The sequence below is a fragment of the Magnolia sinica genome, chromosome 1 (genome assembly GCF_029962835.1).
Source record: "Magnolia sinica isolate HGM2019 chromosome 1, MsV1, whole genome shotgun sequence".
Taxonomy (NCBI): domain Eukaryota; kingdom Viridiplantae; phylum Streptophyta; class Magnoliopsida; order Magnoliales; family Magnoliaceae; genus Magnolia; species Magnolia sinica.
The window spans coordinates 130,997,430-131,015,080 of NC_080573.1; the positions used below are offsets into that span (position 1 = coordinate 130,997,430).

Below are 17,651 nucleotides of genomic sequence, written 5' to 3' on the forward strand. Positions count from 1 at the left end.
GTAGCAGGGTTAGGTGGCTAAAGTAGCTCGTCCTATCCCAAAATCATATATGGTACGTCCGATAGCTCATTCCATTTTGTGAGATACGTCCGTTTCAAGTTCTGACAGTCAGGATCACTTTCGCTTCCAATCGGGCCTTTTCTGATCCATCTTGACCATGAAACTGTCTGCGACCTGCTCTACATCAGTGAGACATTCCATTTTCCTTTGAAAATCCCCTTACCATCAATAATCGCAAGGGTAAAATTGGCCAAACGCTGCTACTCTCGTTATGCATGGTAGACAGATGGTAAGGCTCATAATGGCTAAGAAAACGCCCAAAATTCTCATCATTTCACTAAATAGGAGTACAAAAGAGTAAAACCAAAACTTAGAATGTTGTGTTTAGTAATCCACATAAACAACAAAATACCCACATGCTTACATATGGGCACTGTAGTAATGAGTCAAGACACTTCACAACACTGGGATGGAGGGGTTCACTTCCTGGAAGAACTCTGAGATGAGACCTCCGACCTCTCTGCCAGATAATGGTCCAGCATATCTTCTTCTTCATCATCTGCCATTACCAACAAAGTTCAACAAAGTGCAAAACGCAAGAACATAGCACTATTTCCATGGCTCGATTTGGGCTACAAAGCTTGGAAATCAGGACTGCCATATGATCCTTGATTCTGGCAGGCCCCATGCATGACGAGTCAGATTGCACTGTTGTTTTACAAATGCCTGCAAGATCAAGGCTAAATTTCCCCTTTTTTGAAGAGATTTACTTCTCTTCGATGTTGCAGCATTATCTCCATTAAACAAAAAGAAATCTGGTGTCATTGGCACAGCTCCCAACAAATGTTGATTCTCTGAAAATCCAGATTTGGGGGAGCAATGCATCCACAAGCAGCTTGCAACAATTTTGGATATGAATTGCATGGATCAAAATAACTGAGCAGCGGAAAAAATCACCTTCAAAGTCGTCATCGAATTCAATATCTTCCTCATCCTCACCCTCGGACCCTTCAGTAACCTGCACAGCACCTTTCTGGAGAAAAGAAATACCAATTGCACTTAGGTTCATTAAGCAGTGTATGAAAATTCCATGTTCATGAAATCCAAGAAGAAGATGGTTTTAAGACTCAGATGAGTCTGATATGACTCATCTGAGTCAACTCAGACTCAGCAGCACCCGATCCGGTTCAATACCACAAGTCACCCCCAACATGGGCTGGTCAAGCCAATTCAGCCCTCACTCAGGTGAATCCCAACTCGATTCTGGACCAAACGAGTCAGTCTGAGTCGCCTGGTTTTTTAACCATGAGAAGAAAAGAGGGATCATAATTCTTTAAGCTTTTTGGCTGTTTAGAAACCAGAGAAGCAGACGATGATTATATAGATCAGTAAATTCAAAACAGTCAGAAGGAGATACCGCAACAGCTCTTCCACTCTCAAACCATTGACGACCCGAAAGTTTCTTCTCCTTGGACACCGTAAGAGCTGACTCCGGCATTAGCCTGAAAATTAGCAGGGCATTGTTAAGCAGCAGCAAATTTACCTTTTAGCTCAGAAAAATAATTTATTAGATCTTGAAAACATGCATTAGAGAATTGCTACAGTATTCTGTATTTTATCAAGCAGAGAATATCCACTGGGACCACCACAAACAAAACATATTGCACCAACCATGGTAGTTGCCTGGCTACGAAACTGAGGAAACGTGAGCAACAGATTGGCAGAAAAAACCCATCTTACAATGCCTGAAATATGGAAAACAGTGCAAGGAAGTAGGTGTTTTGCGTTCGAAAGACAAAATGGGAGAAGAAATGAGTTTCTTGGTTACTAGAGGCAGGGCAATGTTTTAATCATATGCTAAAGTCCTAAAAATTGCTGATTAGCTTGTCCAAGCTGACTTGGGTTGGATCTGGCTCCAAGTATGATGACACAATTCCAATTTTGTAAGAAATTATCTGCTCAATGATCAAAACGACTATCTTTGCATGTTTGATAAGTTTTCTGAGGTGGTCCATGTTGAACTGAAGTCCAATTACCAATTTCGGAGTTCAGTCGAGGATGAGGTTTTTTAATGTTTGCAACTTTGCATACAAGCAAAGCATTTTCTGTCAGTAACATATGGGAATAAACTGCCTTCATACTAATCCTATTCCTCACTGCATGAGATTGAGAAGCCTTGGGACCATGCAACTTCAGATGCCATGTAATATTGACCATCTCCTCATGCCAGGGATGGAAGAATGAATTTCAATGCTGAGGATGCAATAACTAATATTATTCCAGTCAGCATTGTTATAGTTGTTGCTTTTTATGTAACAACATTGCAGCGAACTGTGAAAATGAATCTTGTGAGATGGCAATTTTAATGCTCAGTATGAAAGTTCGGCTTACTTGGCTCGCTCTAGTGCTAATTCTGCTTCAAACCGCTCTCTCCATGCAAGAAATGTTTCAACCGTAACTGGTTCTCCATGTGGTATAATTATCTGGAAATACAAGGACAAGGTAGCCAGCTTATTAAATGTAAATGCTAACATGCAAATTGATGATACAGCTGCTTTTACAATTAAATTTAAGAAAAAAAACATCACAGATAAAATTAATTTTTTAAATAAAATCAAATTTTAGAAATAAATTCCCAAGTACTGTAAATGTTGAAAAAGGATATATATATATATATATATATATATATATATATATATATATATATATATATATATATATATATATATATCCATCATAAATTTCAGAGTAACAATCATTAACCAAAAAAACTCATTGCCATAAAAATCATTCTGCATGTAACTCAAAAGATGAATCCAACCAAACAAAAATCAAAGAATGTCATACCATTAGCCTATATGCACCTCTACATGTGGATGCACATGCCGGGTGTAGGGTATCCAAACCATGTATAAGATTAAAGTCACATGTACTTTATTCAGCCATAAACTCAGGCTGATAGCCTATCAGGTAGACCACACAAGTCTGGAGACAATAGATGGGCGCCAAAACTTGAATGGCCTGAGTTTTTGTTCAGATAATCTACACAGTGCATACCACCTGATACATTACTAAAGGGTCCTACATGCCTGACATGTTTGTGCATGTAGAGGTGTGTGTGAGCTAGAAAAACTTGAAATACCATTTCCATAACTATTGAAAAAAAGGAATCATCCAGACACAGAGCTTAAGCTGAATACATATAAGCCATTCCAAGCACACGAGCATGATCCTTTCAGAACTGCAATAAACAAGTCCCAGCAACTTTATGGAATCAAACAAGATAAAGACAAACTCCAAATAAAAACTTCCCATCAAACATAGATATATGAAAAAAGTCTCAGTTGATATGTCATATCACCATTATCATCATCTAAGCCTTATCCCAACTAATTGGGGTTGGCTACATGAATCCTTTTTCCGCCATTCCACTCTATCAAGGGCCATAACAACGCCCTAACACGAGTTTGGAATGTCATATTGTTCAGATTCATGTTGGAAGTTTTGGCGTAAGTTTGACACCGGCTGCCAACCTGACACGGCTCACCTCCTTTATTCAGGCTGGGGACAGGCAACGAGAGCATAAAGCTCCAATAGACGCAATGTAATAGACTATTACATAGGTTTATTACAATAAAGCGCTATTCAACAGTCTATTACATAGGTTGATTACAATCAACGGGTTATGATAAGTCAACTACAGTGATGCTAAAAGGTTAGCATTGAAATGGATATAAATCAACCCCAATGCATTAGAATTTTGAAAGAAAAGACAAATTTTCTAAGATACAAATTATCCGGATGATGAGAAAGTCATCGATCCTCTTTACTTTCTCCTTTTCTCATATAAATACAGAACACCTATACTTTAGTTTAAGACAGAGAATTGGAGGGTCACTTTTCACAAACAATTTAAGAAAATATTTCTGTATAACAATAGGGTTATTGATGCGGAAAGCCAGAAATAGAAGCAAGGTGCCTGCAGTCCCAAGCCAGGGTAAAGAAGCAGGATTGATGTCAAGTAGGCAACCAGTTGGAAATTTTTTGACAAGCAATCATGAGAAGTCTTATTTCGAATATGACTTGTCAAAATAGGCACCATAAAGCTGGCCCCAAATGGTTGGGACAAAAAGCAACGATGATGGTGATAATGATGACAATAATGATGGCAACGGTGATGGCGATGATGTTGATGATGAATAGGGTTATTGATACATCATACATTATACATAACGGGGTATGTAAAACACGATGTCATGTGTTTAAAATAAAGCTTTCTATTAAGAACTCAGGAACCAAAAAGAATGGTAAATATGATTTTCTGTTCTACATGATTCTGCCCAAAGAAATGAAGAAAAACATCCAAACTGCCGCACGCAAATCCATGGATTGTCAACATATTGGCACAGGTACATTGCCCTTTCAGAAGAATGCAGGCGACATACTGTACATAATAACTAGAGTGAGAAACCATCATGGATTCACAAATCAGTATTCAATAGAAGCCAAGGTGGTAAAGAAAGCTTGGCAACATCAACAGAGATCACCACACCTTCAATCTAGAAAACACATCACGACAAAGCAGTGAAAGTCATAGCCAGGACAAACAGCCATACGTCATCTTTAGCTGTATCGTTTTCCTCAGACTCCTCAACTTGAGCATCCTGACCAAATTTTTCGCACAACCATTCTTTTGCTGATGTAACAAGCGTGTATACCATAGCCATACCAAGATTTTCAGATGCCTGTGAAACATATACATGAGTTAAGAAACATCTTGCACACCAAGTTTCACAACCAACTCCAGATTTTGAATAACATTAAAATAAGTGGACTCTTGAGATATTTGATATTCCGAAGACAGAATTCACACCTTGGGCCCACCGGCAAAATACAGTTTGCATGGTTAATGATAAAGAAAATCATTCATATCGAACAGCTTTTTTAGCAATGCAGTTCGACCATGAGATATCATCGTCTCATATAAGGAGCCAGGATGCAAGTGGTGAGTCATATCTAATACATCAATGCCACTTCAGACATACAGGACAAATAACAAGAACATGGGAATGGGCGATCGAATCTAAGGCAATTGTGGCGGATCAGTTTGCTGTAAATTGGGTTGATTTGCAGTTGTAGTTTTTTTTCTTCTGTCTTTCTTTTCCTGTAATTCTTTTGGCTTTTGACCTTTATGCAATAAAATCATCAAAGTTTTTTTTTTAAAAGACTTCTGAACACCACTCCATTTTATTGGAGTATTAGATGAGAAAATTTGCTTCCTAATTGATTAAGAGGTCAGCTGTCACTACAGCATGGACACTTCTTTTCTCGCTTTTGTGAGCTTTCTAATAAATTTATCGTTATCTCTCAAAAAAAAGAGGTCAGCTGTCACTACAGCATGGAATTCTTTGCAAGCCAAAGCCTATCCACCATGTAATTCTTGGTTCTTGTAGTGACACTTTATCATAAAGGAGTGAAAGGACATGACACTTACAATGCCCAATAATATGGCAAACAAGAGCATTTGCCACAGTAAATCTACATTTTCCACAAGAAACCTTGCCCTAGCCTTGGAAGATCACAGCACCGCATGAGTTTTTTTTCCAGCAACCGTAGACCAATAGAAAGCAGCCACCCACGGGAGAATTGGTTTGCCCTAAACAAGTGCACAGGGTGGAGAAGTGTTGCCAGCGGGTCACGAAGTTCCAAGAAGAAAGAAAAACCACCATGTGGTGCCAACTTTCAAACCCTTCTGTCTTCCCAATTCCTAGAAATGAAAGCATCATAAAGCATTGCGAGAAGATTAAGTTATTCCACTATCACCTCCTCCTAGAGATTTCTCTGAAATACGAAATACTATATTCCAAACAAGCATCCCCCCCCAAAGACCTCATAGAAGATGGAACTCCTTCACCCAAACATTCTTTCAACTTTCCACCCTCTAGATGTGAGGGAAAGATGACATAGAGTCCATTCCCTAAACAAATATCCCCCCAAAACCTAACTTTGTTACCCTCCCAACCCCTAAACCTCACTCCTTTAAACGTAAGGTGTAAGCCCCACCTTCTCCATTGCATCCCCCAACTTAGCTATGCTCTTCCAAGCCATCAATTCCCTGTGCATTCCACTCCCATCCCCTTTGAAATCATAGGGAATTCCTTCCCTTGCCCCTTCATTGATCAACTCCATTCCCAACCATTTCATTCTATGATGTTTCCATGAAGATTTTTCTTGAAGAGGTCTTTCTAAAATTTATTTTCTCATATGCAAAAAGGCCATCCATTTTCTAGACATTGTTGTGTCCGGCACAGTGTGTTCGACACGTGTCAGCACATGTTCACAGCTATTCATGAGAACCTTAACTTTACCTCTTATTCGCATTTATATATTATTTATAGTTCCAGTTTACCTCTAATTATGTTGAAATGTTGTCATATATCCAATGTATTTATGAACTAAAATTCATGTTACAAAATTAATATAAATCTTTATGGACTATCCTTCAATATAGACCATTAATGCTTTATGGGACAGAATGTTGGGTAGTTGAGGAACAACATGTTCATATGATGAGCGCAGATGAAATGAGGATGATGAGATGGATGAGTTGCAGAGGAATCATAGAATTACAAATGAACGCATTTAAGTGAACTCAGAAGTAGCACGAATAGGTAATAAGATGAGGGAAGTAGGCTTAGATGAATTGGACACGTGCAAGTTGCAACAGAGACCAATAATTGCACCAGTTAGGAGTGCTTGGATCAAGTTGAAGAACCTAAAAGGGTAAGGGAAGACCCAAAAGGATGTCGGTGGAGGTAGTAAGAAAAGATTTGATGACCTATGGCTTAACTGAGGATATGGTCCTTAAAAGGGTGGAATGCAATAACAGGATTCTTATTGCTGACCCCAATTTGTTGGTATAAGGCTCAGATGATGATATATGAGAGAGAGAGAGAGAGAGAGAGAGAGAGAGAGAGAGAGAGAGTGTGTGTGTGTATGTGGTGTCAACATTACTGTAAGTTACGATAGTGTCAACCTCTTTGGGGCACAGCATGATGCGTGTGTATCAGACCCAACCTGTCAATCAGATGCACCCTTCGATTTTAGGCCCTGGGGCCAAAAATCAGCCCGACACAAGGGGGTCATGCCACAAGGAATAGCTGGTATTGACCACCAATACATTAAACCGTCCACACTGTTTGTGGGGCCACTTATGTTTATATGGCGTCCGACACATTCATCATCCGCACCCCCATCAAGATGTAAGGGACGAAAAAAAATCAGGCCATTCCAAAACTCGTGAGCCACAATGTTTGTATGCCATCCAACACATTCATTGGGCACACCCTACCAAGATGAAGGGACACAAAAAATCAGACCATACCAATTCTCAAGTAGGCCCCACCACATGAATTTAGAGGTTTTAGGCATGATTTCATGTTATTCCCACCATGACTTGCTCATGATTTCAAAGAAGCATTTTGGTTTGATGATGATAACCATTCGATATGTGTGTGTATGGATGTCCAACATCGATGTATCCAAGTTACATAGGCTTTGTCTCTTTCATATATGCTCCTCATTGTTATCCCTCCTATTCCATCTTTTTTCCAACAATAACAATACTGAAAATTTTAAGGTGCCAAGACTTTGGATAAATGCTAAAAAAAAATCAGGAAGCATAAATCAAGTGTAAAAGCAGATAGAAAGGCATGTAAAGGAATCTGAACCTAAAATCAACCGTGGTGCCTGAGAAAACTACCTCCCGCTGAAGCTTTTCTTTTAAAATTTTAAGATCTTCTGGTTTTATTCCTCGCAAACTGCATGAATCAGTATTCATTTTGAGGTTAGGGGACACTCGTATTAACCAATAACTACCGAAAAATCATTCAGCTTTTATGATTGCATTTGTCACTTAGCTGGGTAAAGAAAGCAAGAATGGACAAGATCAGCAAACCCATGTTACAATTGTATGGTATGGATATGACTCTGGTATGGTAATTGTTTGAGCCATAACAAAGAAAACAAATATTTTATTTCAATCAAACTGTCACGGTTCAACAAATAGAAATAACATACTTTTGCGAAATAAAGTGCATAGAAAGGATGATGAAAAAAAAAAAGGATGATGTAACCAACCTTTTCACATTCAGAAGTGGTGGTTCATCTGGATATTTTTCAGTGTGTGAAAAAATCAAAGCTAGTTCAACTGCAACAAAAGTTTAGTAATGAGACTCATTTGGAACTTAAAATATCATGCAACTATAACACCAATAGTAAGGCTGCTATTATGAGTGTAGGCATCCAGATTTGTCTTCAAAGTGGATTGAATTTTTGAAAGGCCCCATTTGGGAGCATGGTCTGACTTATGAGAAAAGGATTATTTCATTGAAATGCGTTCACGCAGAAATTAGTGGAAAAGGAAATGGAATGTTTGGGAGTTCTTTCCATTTCCTCAAGAAAAGTTACATCAATAGCACTTTTTCTGAAGTCATTTATGTTTCATGTGTTTGCAAGATTTAACAAACTCTGAGCTCCAAAAATCAAAATGTGGCTGTTGCAGCCCAAGAAGTGACTATTATGAACTATGGAACTGTTCTCTTCCAAGAAACAGAACATGGAACTGTGAACCATGATTTTTTTAGATGAACTGCATTTTTATTTTTATTTTTGAAAAATAAATGAAACAAAGTATGGAACTGCTCCAAAACAGATTCATAGGAGGAAAAATAAAATAAAACTATAATCTTTTGTAATTTTGAGATGACGTGCTCCCAACAACACATCAGCAATCTATATGGAAAAAAGAAATAATGAATTATGAAGATTTTGTCCCTTTTTGAAAGATTATGGAGAAAAGTAAAAGAAAAAAAGGGATTAGCTCAAACCAACAAACCTGGAGTGTAAATCGATTCATCTAAATCATCATCCTGTTGAACAGAAATGCAAAGATTAGTATCCATGAGAACATCCAGAACCAGACAGAATGACTTGATAATGAGTTCTTCAAGGAGCCATCATCAATGCAGATGCTTGTTTTCTTTCCTTCTTGCAATAACATACCAAAATGACAAACAAAACTTTCTATTTATCATTTTCAATAAATCATCTTTCTGGTAGTTGTCAGAACTGAAAAAATGGGCCCATGTTTTGACTTTAGAATACTGTTGGGTGGAACAAAATTCAACCCAAAATTATTTGCCAGCACATTTCATCTCCCACATGAAACAAGTGGCATATCGCTTTGGCATGAAATGTAGTCCATCTAATGCAAATTCAACTTCCACACCCAAGGGAATTGACCTCGAAACATTGCCACCATAAATCTATTTTGGGGTACTTCCAAACTCAAAAACACAGCGACACTGTCTTTTTAATTAATCATGACATATGTTTCATATGGGTAGCCAAATTCTTCAACATCCAATTAACAGCACACGGATAAGTTTGTGCCATGGCCTATTCCAAGAGCCTGGGTTGATGTCTGGTGGGCAGCTGAATGTAGAACTTTTGCCAATCTACCATTTAGGGCCTTTTTGGATACAAGGAATCCAAGGTGTATGGAAATTGTAATAATTGTGCAATAATTATTTCCATCTGTACTGCAGAAAGTAGGATTCCAAATTTTAAAAGCCAAAGCTATTTTCCTTGGAGAAAGGCTAAGATGATGATGATATTATACGGAAATTGTAATAATTATGGACTGATTATTTCCATCTTTACTGAAGAAAGTACGATTCCAAATTTCAAAAGACAGCCAATTTCCTGGGAGAAGGCTAAGATAATGATGACAATATATTTTTAGAAACTGAAATAGCTTCAATATTAAAAAAACAGTTTCGTGGAGGGAGATCATAGCTGCTAAATACGGGCACTCTTCTGGGGGCTGGTGGATTAAAGAGTCTTCTATTTATTGTGCCTATTACTTGTGGAGTGATATTGCAAAATTAGCCCCCTCAGTGGGGGTGGGTATCAGGTTCCACATTGGAATGGCTCCAAAGTGGGGTTTTGGGAGGACGTCTGGTGCGGGGATTCCCCATTCAGGACTGTCTTCCTGAGCCTTGCGAATCTGAGCCCAAGGTCCAACATTTTGATGGCCAGTTGCATGTCAGATCAAGGGGTATGGACTCCGTTGTGTCGTAGAAACTTGTCTGAATCCGAATTCGATGATCTTGTGAGTTTGCTGTCTCGTTTACAGGATTTCGAGCGAGTTCAAGCGAAAGATGACTATATGGTTTGGAGGTTTGCGAAGTCCGGTATTTTCTTGGTGAAGTCGTTCTTCAGGCATCTATCCCAGATTCTCATCTTGGACCTTCCTCGCACACTTCAAACATATGGTCTTACAGGGCTCCTCCAAAACTGGCAGCCTTCACTTGGCTAGTTGGGAGAAACAGAATTTTGACAATAAACAATCTTCACAAACAAAACATGGTGCTTCCCAACATTTGTATTATCTGTTTGGAGGATGAAGAGACGATAGACCACCTCTTTATTCATTGTGCCTTTGTCAGAATTTTGTAGTCCGGCATTTTCAGCAAAGCCAACATCTCGTAGGTTTTGCCTGGGTAAATCGAAGCCTTAAATAGAGCCTAGCATGGGCAGAAAGGGGGCTCTTTGGGGATTCAGAGGTGGAGAATTGTGTTGTTGGCTCTCCTCTGGTCAGTTTGGCTCGAGAGAAACAACCAGACCTTCAGAAATGAGAAGCACTCGGTTCAGGGAGTTCTTAGTCAGGTCCATTTATGTATTTCGGAGTGGGCGTCTATGTAATCAGAGTTGCGCATTTGGGGTTTTTGTTTCTTTGGGTGGCCTTGAGCCTTGTTTGGGTAATTAGTTGGGTGGGTTTGTACAGAAGAAAAAGAATGAGAAAACCATTATATAGATATGTGCACATAACAGACGTTCCATCTATAACCTTGGAATTGCTAGATTAAAGAAAGAAATACTACACTAGAACCAACTAATTAAATTGGGAAGACGACTGCCAACAAAACAAGAAAGAACAAAAGGGATTGTGCTGCAATTATATAGATACTATAATCAGTTCTCTTCTCTCTATGGCATATACTAAACTAGTTACTAAAGGAAGAGTTCAACAAGAAAGGGGTGAGCTGAAATAAAATGGATGCCTCTAAAAGGACTACATTTTCTTATCACATGATCCATTCATAAACTAAAACCCAGAACTACAAAAAAAAAAAACTGCAAAGGGAAAAGGCACAAGGTTCCACCAAAAAAATAAAAAGTGTCAGTAAACATGAAAAACTGCAGCATTCTTTGAAATATAACCATCAAGAACTGCAAACAAAGAAGGACGTGAATTAAGGTAACACTATTAAAGCTGGGCATTTAGATGCATCTGTGGGATTAATGCATGATCACAGAAACAAAATATGTGAAAGGCTAATCCAGAGTAGGATTTCAAATCCTGGTCTCCCTGCAATATCTATGCCATATGGCTCCTCCCCCAAGTAGGCGGAAGCTTGGGGCCTGTTTGGATTCAGGCAAAGTTGTGTTGCAAGTCACGACTGGCAATCCATGGCATGCTGTCAAGGCTAGGTGGTTATGGACATGTTGTTGTTGACTGGTTGTTCAGTCCCTTGTTTGTCAAACACCCTGGAACATGAACAGGATAGATTGTAGCACATGTCAAGAAATTGTTTGGTGACACATTTACACATGTGCATGTGCACATTTGACACTCTTGCACATTAACACATGCACCACATCTTTTAGTGCTTGAACATTGATGGTGGCACATGCGCACATGTGGGATGCTTGGCCAGTCACACATGTAGCAAATTGAAACATGCCACGCATGTGCACGGATAAGTGTTATCCTCATGTGCACCAAAATGGTAAAATGCCATTGACAAGTATTCCCACCTCTCTACAAAAGATGCCCAATCCGGGGTCAAATGGTCATGTCCATGACTACTTGTCCAAAAATGCATTGGTTCCCATGCACAAGGGGTTGACAAACCATGCAAATGCAGGTTGCTCCGACTGGTTGTCGCAAGACTCGCAACACAATTTTGCCCAAATCCAAACAGCCTCTTAACGTCAATGGGAGAATGATGGGTAATTTTTAATAGTCTGATGATACATGCTTGCCCTATGGATATTAGATTTCATGTTCCTAGAGGGACAAATTGTACCACTGCCCCTTTGCTAAAGAAGTTTGCAGTTCTTCTATTTGAATGGGACATTTTTTTTATCGGTGCGTAGGAGACTCCTATCCACTTTAATGACGGATCTTTGTTCTCTTCTGCCCTATGGGCTCTAGCAATCATTTTTTTTATATCATCGTCGTCGTCATCTAAGCCTTGTCCCAACTAATTGTTGTCACCTACATGAATCATGTTCCGCATTGCACTTTATCAAGGGAGATAACTTCAGCTAGACCATAGGACATCAGATATGTTCTTACTACCTCGACCCACATCCTTTTGGGCCTTCCCCTCGCCCTTTTAGAGCCTTCAACTTGTACCAACTCACTCCCAACAGGCACAATTGTTGGTCTATGTTGCAGTGACCAATCATCTCAAGTCAACTTTCCCTCGTCTTATTACCCATTAGTGCTACTCCTAAGTTCCCTCAAATGCATTCATGTCTAATTATATTCTTCCATGTCTTGCCACTCATCCATCTCCATTTATTTGTCCACTATTCTACTATTAACTGGCCAACATTCTGCCATAAAGCATGGCTGTTCTTATGGCTATCCTATAAAATTTGCATTTCAGTTAGAGTGGTACACAACGATTACATAAAACTCCAAAGGCACATCTCCATTTCTTCCACCCAGCTTGAATTCTATGGACAGTCAAATTTTTCTCTCTCAAGGAAAAAAAAAATTCCAAGATGTAAACTAGATAGGCCCCACAAGTGCATATTGGTTCCTGAAAGTCAAGCAAGTTGGATCATCAGGTGGGCTGTGCATGCATGACGACTGTTGGCCATCTGCCATTTTTTTGTACATGCAGGGCCCTTCTGACTGGGCTTGCCTTATTTTCAAGCCATAACAGATACACAGTGGAGCCAACACGGTGAACAGCCTCATCTCACATACAAGGGTGAATGAGATTGGAAAGTATACACCAGCAAGTAGCCTTATCAGGGTTCCAAAGCAATCATTAAGAGATCGTCATACAATCCTCCGAACCAAATTACGAAGGAACACAATCTGTACCTGTGGAGACAAAGTAATCTGGAAGCACTGATTATTCGTGCTAAGCCCACTATCGCTGGAGTCAATTTCTGTTATGAAACATCAAGCAAAAGCAGGGGATGGCATTTCGTTAGTGTAACTTGTTATATGCCATAGAACTCTGGATGAGGAATCAGTAAGCAACACAAGTTCAAAAATAAACAAACCTTTAATATCATCCATGAGTATGGCCTGCAATGCTTCGATTTCCATCTCCTGCTCTTGAGCATAGTCTGGACCGAAATGTTTATGAGAAATTTAGATTAACTTTTTGCTAATGACCATTACTTGAAAGAGGCATACAAACGATGGATGTATCATGTATGCAGACTGATTTTATTGTATTGTTGAGGTGAGGAACTTGTGCAAATCACAAGTGCATGCTAACTAATTTTAAGCACAATTGCATTCTGGATTAGCAACTGCACGCAAAAGATAACATTTCATACTAGGTGTGCCAAGCTTACAACCGATCAGATTAATGCCTGATTAACTTTTTTTATTAGCTTGAACTCCACCTGGAAGCAATTGTTACAGCTAGTCTGCAGCCTGGGTGGAGGAGGGTAGGTGTCAGATTGGCAGCCAGTCATTTGACATTTGCAAGCTACCATGAGAATCCCTGTTTCAAAGTTTTAGCAAAATGGGATTCATAAAGCTAGCCATGTTTTTGGTGAAGCAGGTTTCATGCAGCTGACTCCCAAGTAGCTGTGACAAGGCACTTTTTTCTTCTTTCTTTTTTTCTTTTTTTTTTTTTTGGAGAGAGTGAGAAATAGAATGTGAATGCTATATTGAATGAGATAGGGAAGATGACAAGGATGTAATGCATCGTTGTCATCTTTGCCATCATCATTATTGATCCTTTGAGTACTTACAAGTCACACCAAGTGTGCTAAAAATGAGAATCCACTTATGAAGTTTTTGCGAAAAAAAAAAACATTACCAGATGCCGATGATGACTAGAAAAACAACTTAAAATGCATAGGTGTCGGTACAATATAAACAAATGGGAGTATGTGCACACTTTGAATTTCAAAGATTAAATAAGTACGAAAATATGGAGAATATTCTTCCACATTAATCATAATTTTGCAACTTCTCCACAAACATTCATAAGAACCAGCTGTTGAGTTGCTTCTTGAAAAACCAACAGATACCACAAGAGGGAGGGAGAGCATGCAACCCTTCAAAAGATCATTTCCAGCATGTTATATCGTGTAGTATATAAAAAGCATGTTCCATTGTTTTCTAAAAGCGAAGCCAAGAAGAAACTAGAAACCAAAACAACAGTAACAAACAATAAACACATGAAATTCAATAGCCGCTTCACTGTTCATTAAAAGCTAGTTTGGACAGGCATTTGGGAGGGGAAAAAACTTTGGAGAATATACCAGGGACCCTAGCACTGAATTGGAACACCGCTCATTATTCTGCGGTAAGAAGCCCACAAAATCCAAATCCTATAATTTCTCACCATATTAATCACAGGATTCACATTTTGCAGGAAGCTTCCCGCGAAACAACAGTGAGCTAGCACTGTGGGCCCTGCTATGTTCTCAAAAATCTTTTCTTCCTTACCCCAGATAACCCATCTTAATTGGCCCTAGATATGTTTATCATGCATGGCTCACAAGTCACAAGCATCATCATGGTGTTAATTTTGGGATTTGTGAATCACGTTTTGCGAATCATATCCAAACAAGAATTCTCACGATTGCTTTGCAAAAGGATCACTGGCTAACCACCTAACATTAACCCTTCTTTACTCGGGCTTGGGACCAACAAGGTTCATGATGAAGTTTCAGATTATGCCTAAGATATTTAACTAAAACCATCTCCATCATCATCATCTATGCCTTATCCCAACTAATTGGGGTAACTAAGACCATCTAGAACTTGAAAATCCATTTCATCCCAAGATATAAATTGGTTTGAATCAAACCAACAGAAATGGAATACCACAAAATGCATATGCACGATCAAACACGAAGGACAGCTTCCACCTTGTATCCATCTACCATAATGATACACATGGCAAGTAGATGGGTTAGCTTTCATATGTGCTGGGCTTAGCCAAACTCTATTTCAGTCTTTCAAGTGGAAGGCTGCTAGAATGCATCCCGACATATTACTGCTGGATATGATTGACTTAGCCTTTGGATCCGGGGTTATCTTTCAAAGATCCAAACCGTTTACATGAAGGTCCTCACCTTGGATGAGGTATGGCCAAAAACTAAACACCTTACATTAGAATATTTCAACCTTTGATCATTTGACTCCTTTCCTTTAAATAATGAGTATGGTCTGCTTAACCTTTCAATAGCAAAGGGGTAAAACATTTCAATCCAAGTTTTTTTTCTTTTTCGTATCTCCCATCCACAGTAAGGCCTGCTATGTAAGTCATGTGGCCATTTAAAAGGTTCCGATTCAACAGCTAAAGTCCCAACATATCCTAATACGTCAGCATGTATTAGTGTATCAAATCCCTCCATGCACGGTTTCACCTCTCAAGGTTTGCTAAGCCCGTGCACGTATCAGCCACTGTACATACCTACACATGTGCAGGCGTAGCTCATCACCTTGAGCTCCAAACCATCAGCACAGATGCTCTACTAAGCAAATGGGCCACGGTGTTAGAAACAAGCAGACAGCTTAGAGACGAATGTTCTTTGTAATTAAAAATCAATTTCTCAACCCACTTGGTTAACCCCAAGTTCTGAATCCACCCAACCCAGAGACAGTCCGAGTCCAGGTTTGCGAACTATGAGCCTTGCAAACATTTCCCTGATGATCCTTCTCATGTTGTGGGTATCACACAATTTCTCAAAGGGAGCCACTACTTAACCCACATTTGTTGATTGATGCACCTCCCATTCTACTTCTGCCATTACAATACCTCAAATTCACATTTTTTAAGCTGGCAATAGTAGAAGAGGGAGAAGGGAGAATCCATCAACCAGGACGTTTGTGCATGTCAATTTACTTTCTCAAAATAATAATAATAGTATCAATAACAACAATAATAATAATAGTCGTAATAATAATGAACAAATCCCAGTGTTCAAAATATCTAAATCATGCTTGGAACGCATCGTGATGAATTCATCCCGCGAATGGATAGAGACGTGGAAAGTGTCAATTGTATTGGTTTGCATCATCGATGCACTCCTCGCCAGACAATCTCAGTGCAATCCAATATCAAACAAAGGTCGACAACATCTCAGAATATATATTATCGTATTGGAAATGTATTGCGACAAATTCATACAGGTGTGAGAGCCTTCTGCTTTTTTTTCTTTCTTTCTTTTTTTTTTTTTTTTGAACTATGCTTCGACCTATCAAACGATTTCAATCCAAGCCATTTGTAAACAAAATCCAATCAAACCAACGAATCTCAAATCCTTGTTTTAATCATCCAGAGAGAATTATTTGCAGATTGATGGAAGGAGTAGTTAAATAGGTATGGACGAATTGAGATGAGAGAAAATACAAAATATACTTCGAGAGAAAGAAGCTTACCAGACATGGCTGTGAAGATTTTGATTTTCGTTCTACGATTTTCAGTAGTCTTTTGGGATTGTTTAGAGAGAGAGAGGAGCTGCTAGATACCTAAGTGGATGCTTATAAATATGGCAGAATGATAGCTGACGCTTTGAAAGTGCACTCGCCTCATGTGCGATCCTACTCGCTGTGGTTCCCACTGACAGAACGGTCCGGATTTCAGGTACTCATCATGCGTAAGTTTTGGAGCTCAAGTGGCACGTGATTAAAAAATATATAATTACTGCATGCGACAGGCAGGATTGTCCCTTATTATCCTACGATACAACGGGACAAATGTAACTTTATTTTTGTGTTTGTGTCAAAGTGGCATTGGATGGTTAGTTTGGAGGGCGTTGAAAAGGTACCGATCGGAATTTGGAACCATTGAAAATAATGTGTTATATCTGTACTTTCCATCCGTTTTGCAACCTCATTTAATGACATGACCCAAAAATGAAAGGATTCAAAAAAGTTCGCATGTACCACAACATAGAAAATGGTGGGAACAATGACTCTCAATGTTAAAATCTTCCTAAGGTCCACTATGATGTTTATTAGTTATCCAACTTATTCATAAGGTCAAACAAATTTGAATGAAGGGAAAACGTGAATATCAGCTTGAACCAAAACTTCATTTGCCCCTGATAAGTTTTCAATGGTAGGCATTCAATCCCCGCTGCTTTCTATAGTGAGGTCCACTTGAACTTTAGATCTGCCTTATTTTTAGGCCCATGCCCTAAAATGATATTGAAAAATAAGTGAATGATGTGGATATAGCCCACACATCATAGCAGGACCTATGGAACTTATAAATGTCAAAAAAACCTTTTCAAAAAAATTCAAATGCCAAAGACAGAAAGCAATGCCACGTGCTCATAATCTAAAAGGGATCAAATGTAATTCC

General features: G+C 39.0%; 1 protein-coding gene across 2 annotated transcripts; it reads right to left on the reverse strand.

Annotated features, from left to right (window-relative positions):
• Window positions 1-304: 304 nt before the first annotated feature.
• Window positions 305-16,873, reverse strand: LOC131217277 (uncharacterized). 2 transcript variants are annotated; one of them, XM_058212177.1, is made up of 11 exons: window positions 16,724-16,870; window positions 13,375-13,440; window positions 13,190-13,257; window positions 8,897-8,930; window positions 8,140-8,209; window positions 7,763-7,820; window positions 4,617-4,745; window positions 2,392-2,483; window positions 1,418-1,502; window positions 958-1,033; window positions 305-559 (listed from the first exon to the last, which is right to left on the reverse strand). In XM_058212177.1, exons 1-11 carry the CDS (start codon window positions 16,728-16,730, stop codon window positions 480-482), a joined length of 765 nt encoding a protein of 254 aa, XP_058068160.1. In that variant the 5' UTR covers window positions 16,731-16,870; the 3' UTR covers window positions 305-479. The 2 variants fall into 2 exon arrangements, with proteins under 2 accessions (XP_058068160.1, XP_058068170.1); XM_058212187.1 differs by lacking the exon at window positions 4,617-4,745 and having other exon boundaries at window positions 16,724-16,873.
• Window positions 16,874-17,651: the final 778 nt, after the last annotated feature.

Bases quoted from the DNA above. Each gene is read 5' to 3' on its own strand.
- LOC131217277 (XM_058212177.1), bottom strand. The intron at 13,258-13,374 runs GTTTGTTTATTT...GTTTCATAACAG, and splicing joins ACTCATGGATGATATTAAAG to AAATTGACTCCAGCGATAGT. The intron at 8,210-8,896 runs GTTTGTTGGTTT...CTTTTGTTGCAG, and splicing joins TGAATCGATTTACACTCCAG to TTGAACTAGCTTTGATTTTT.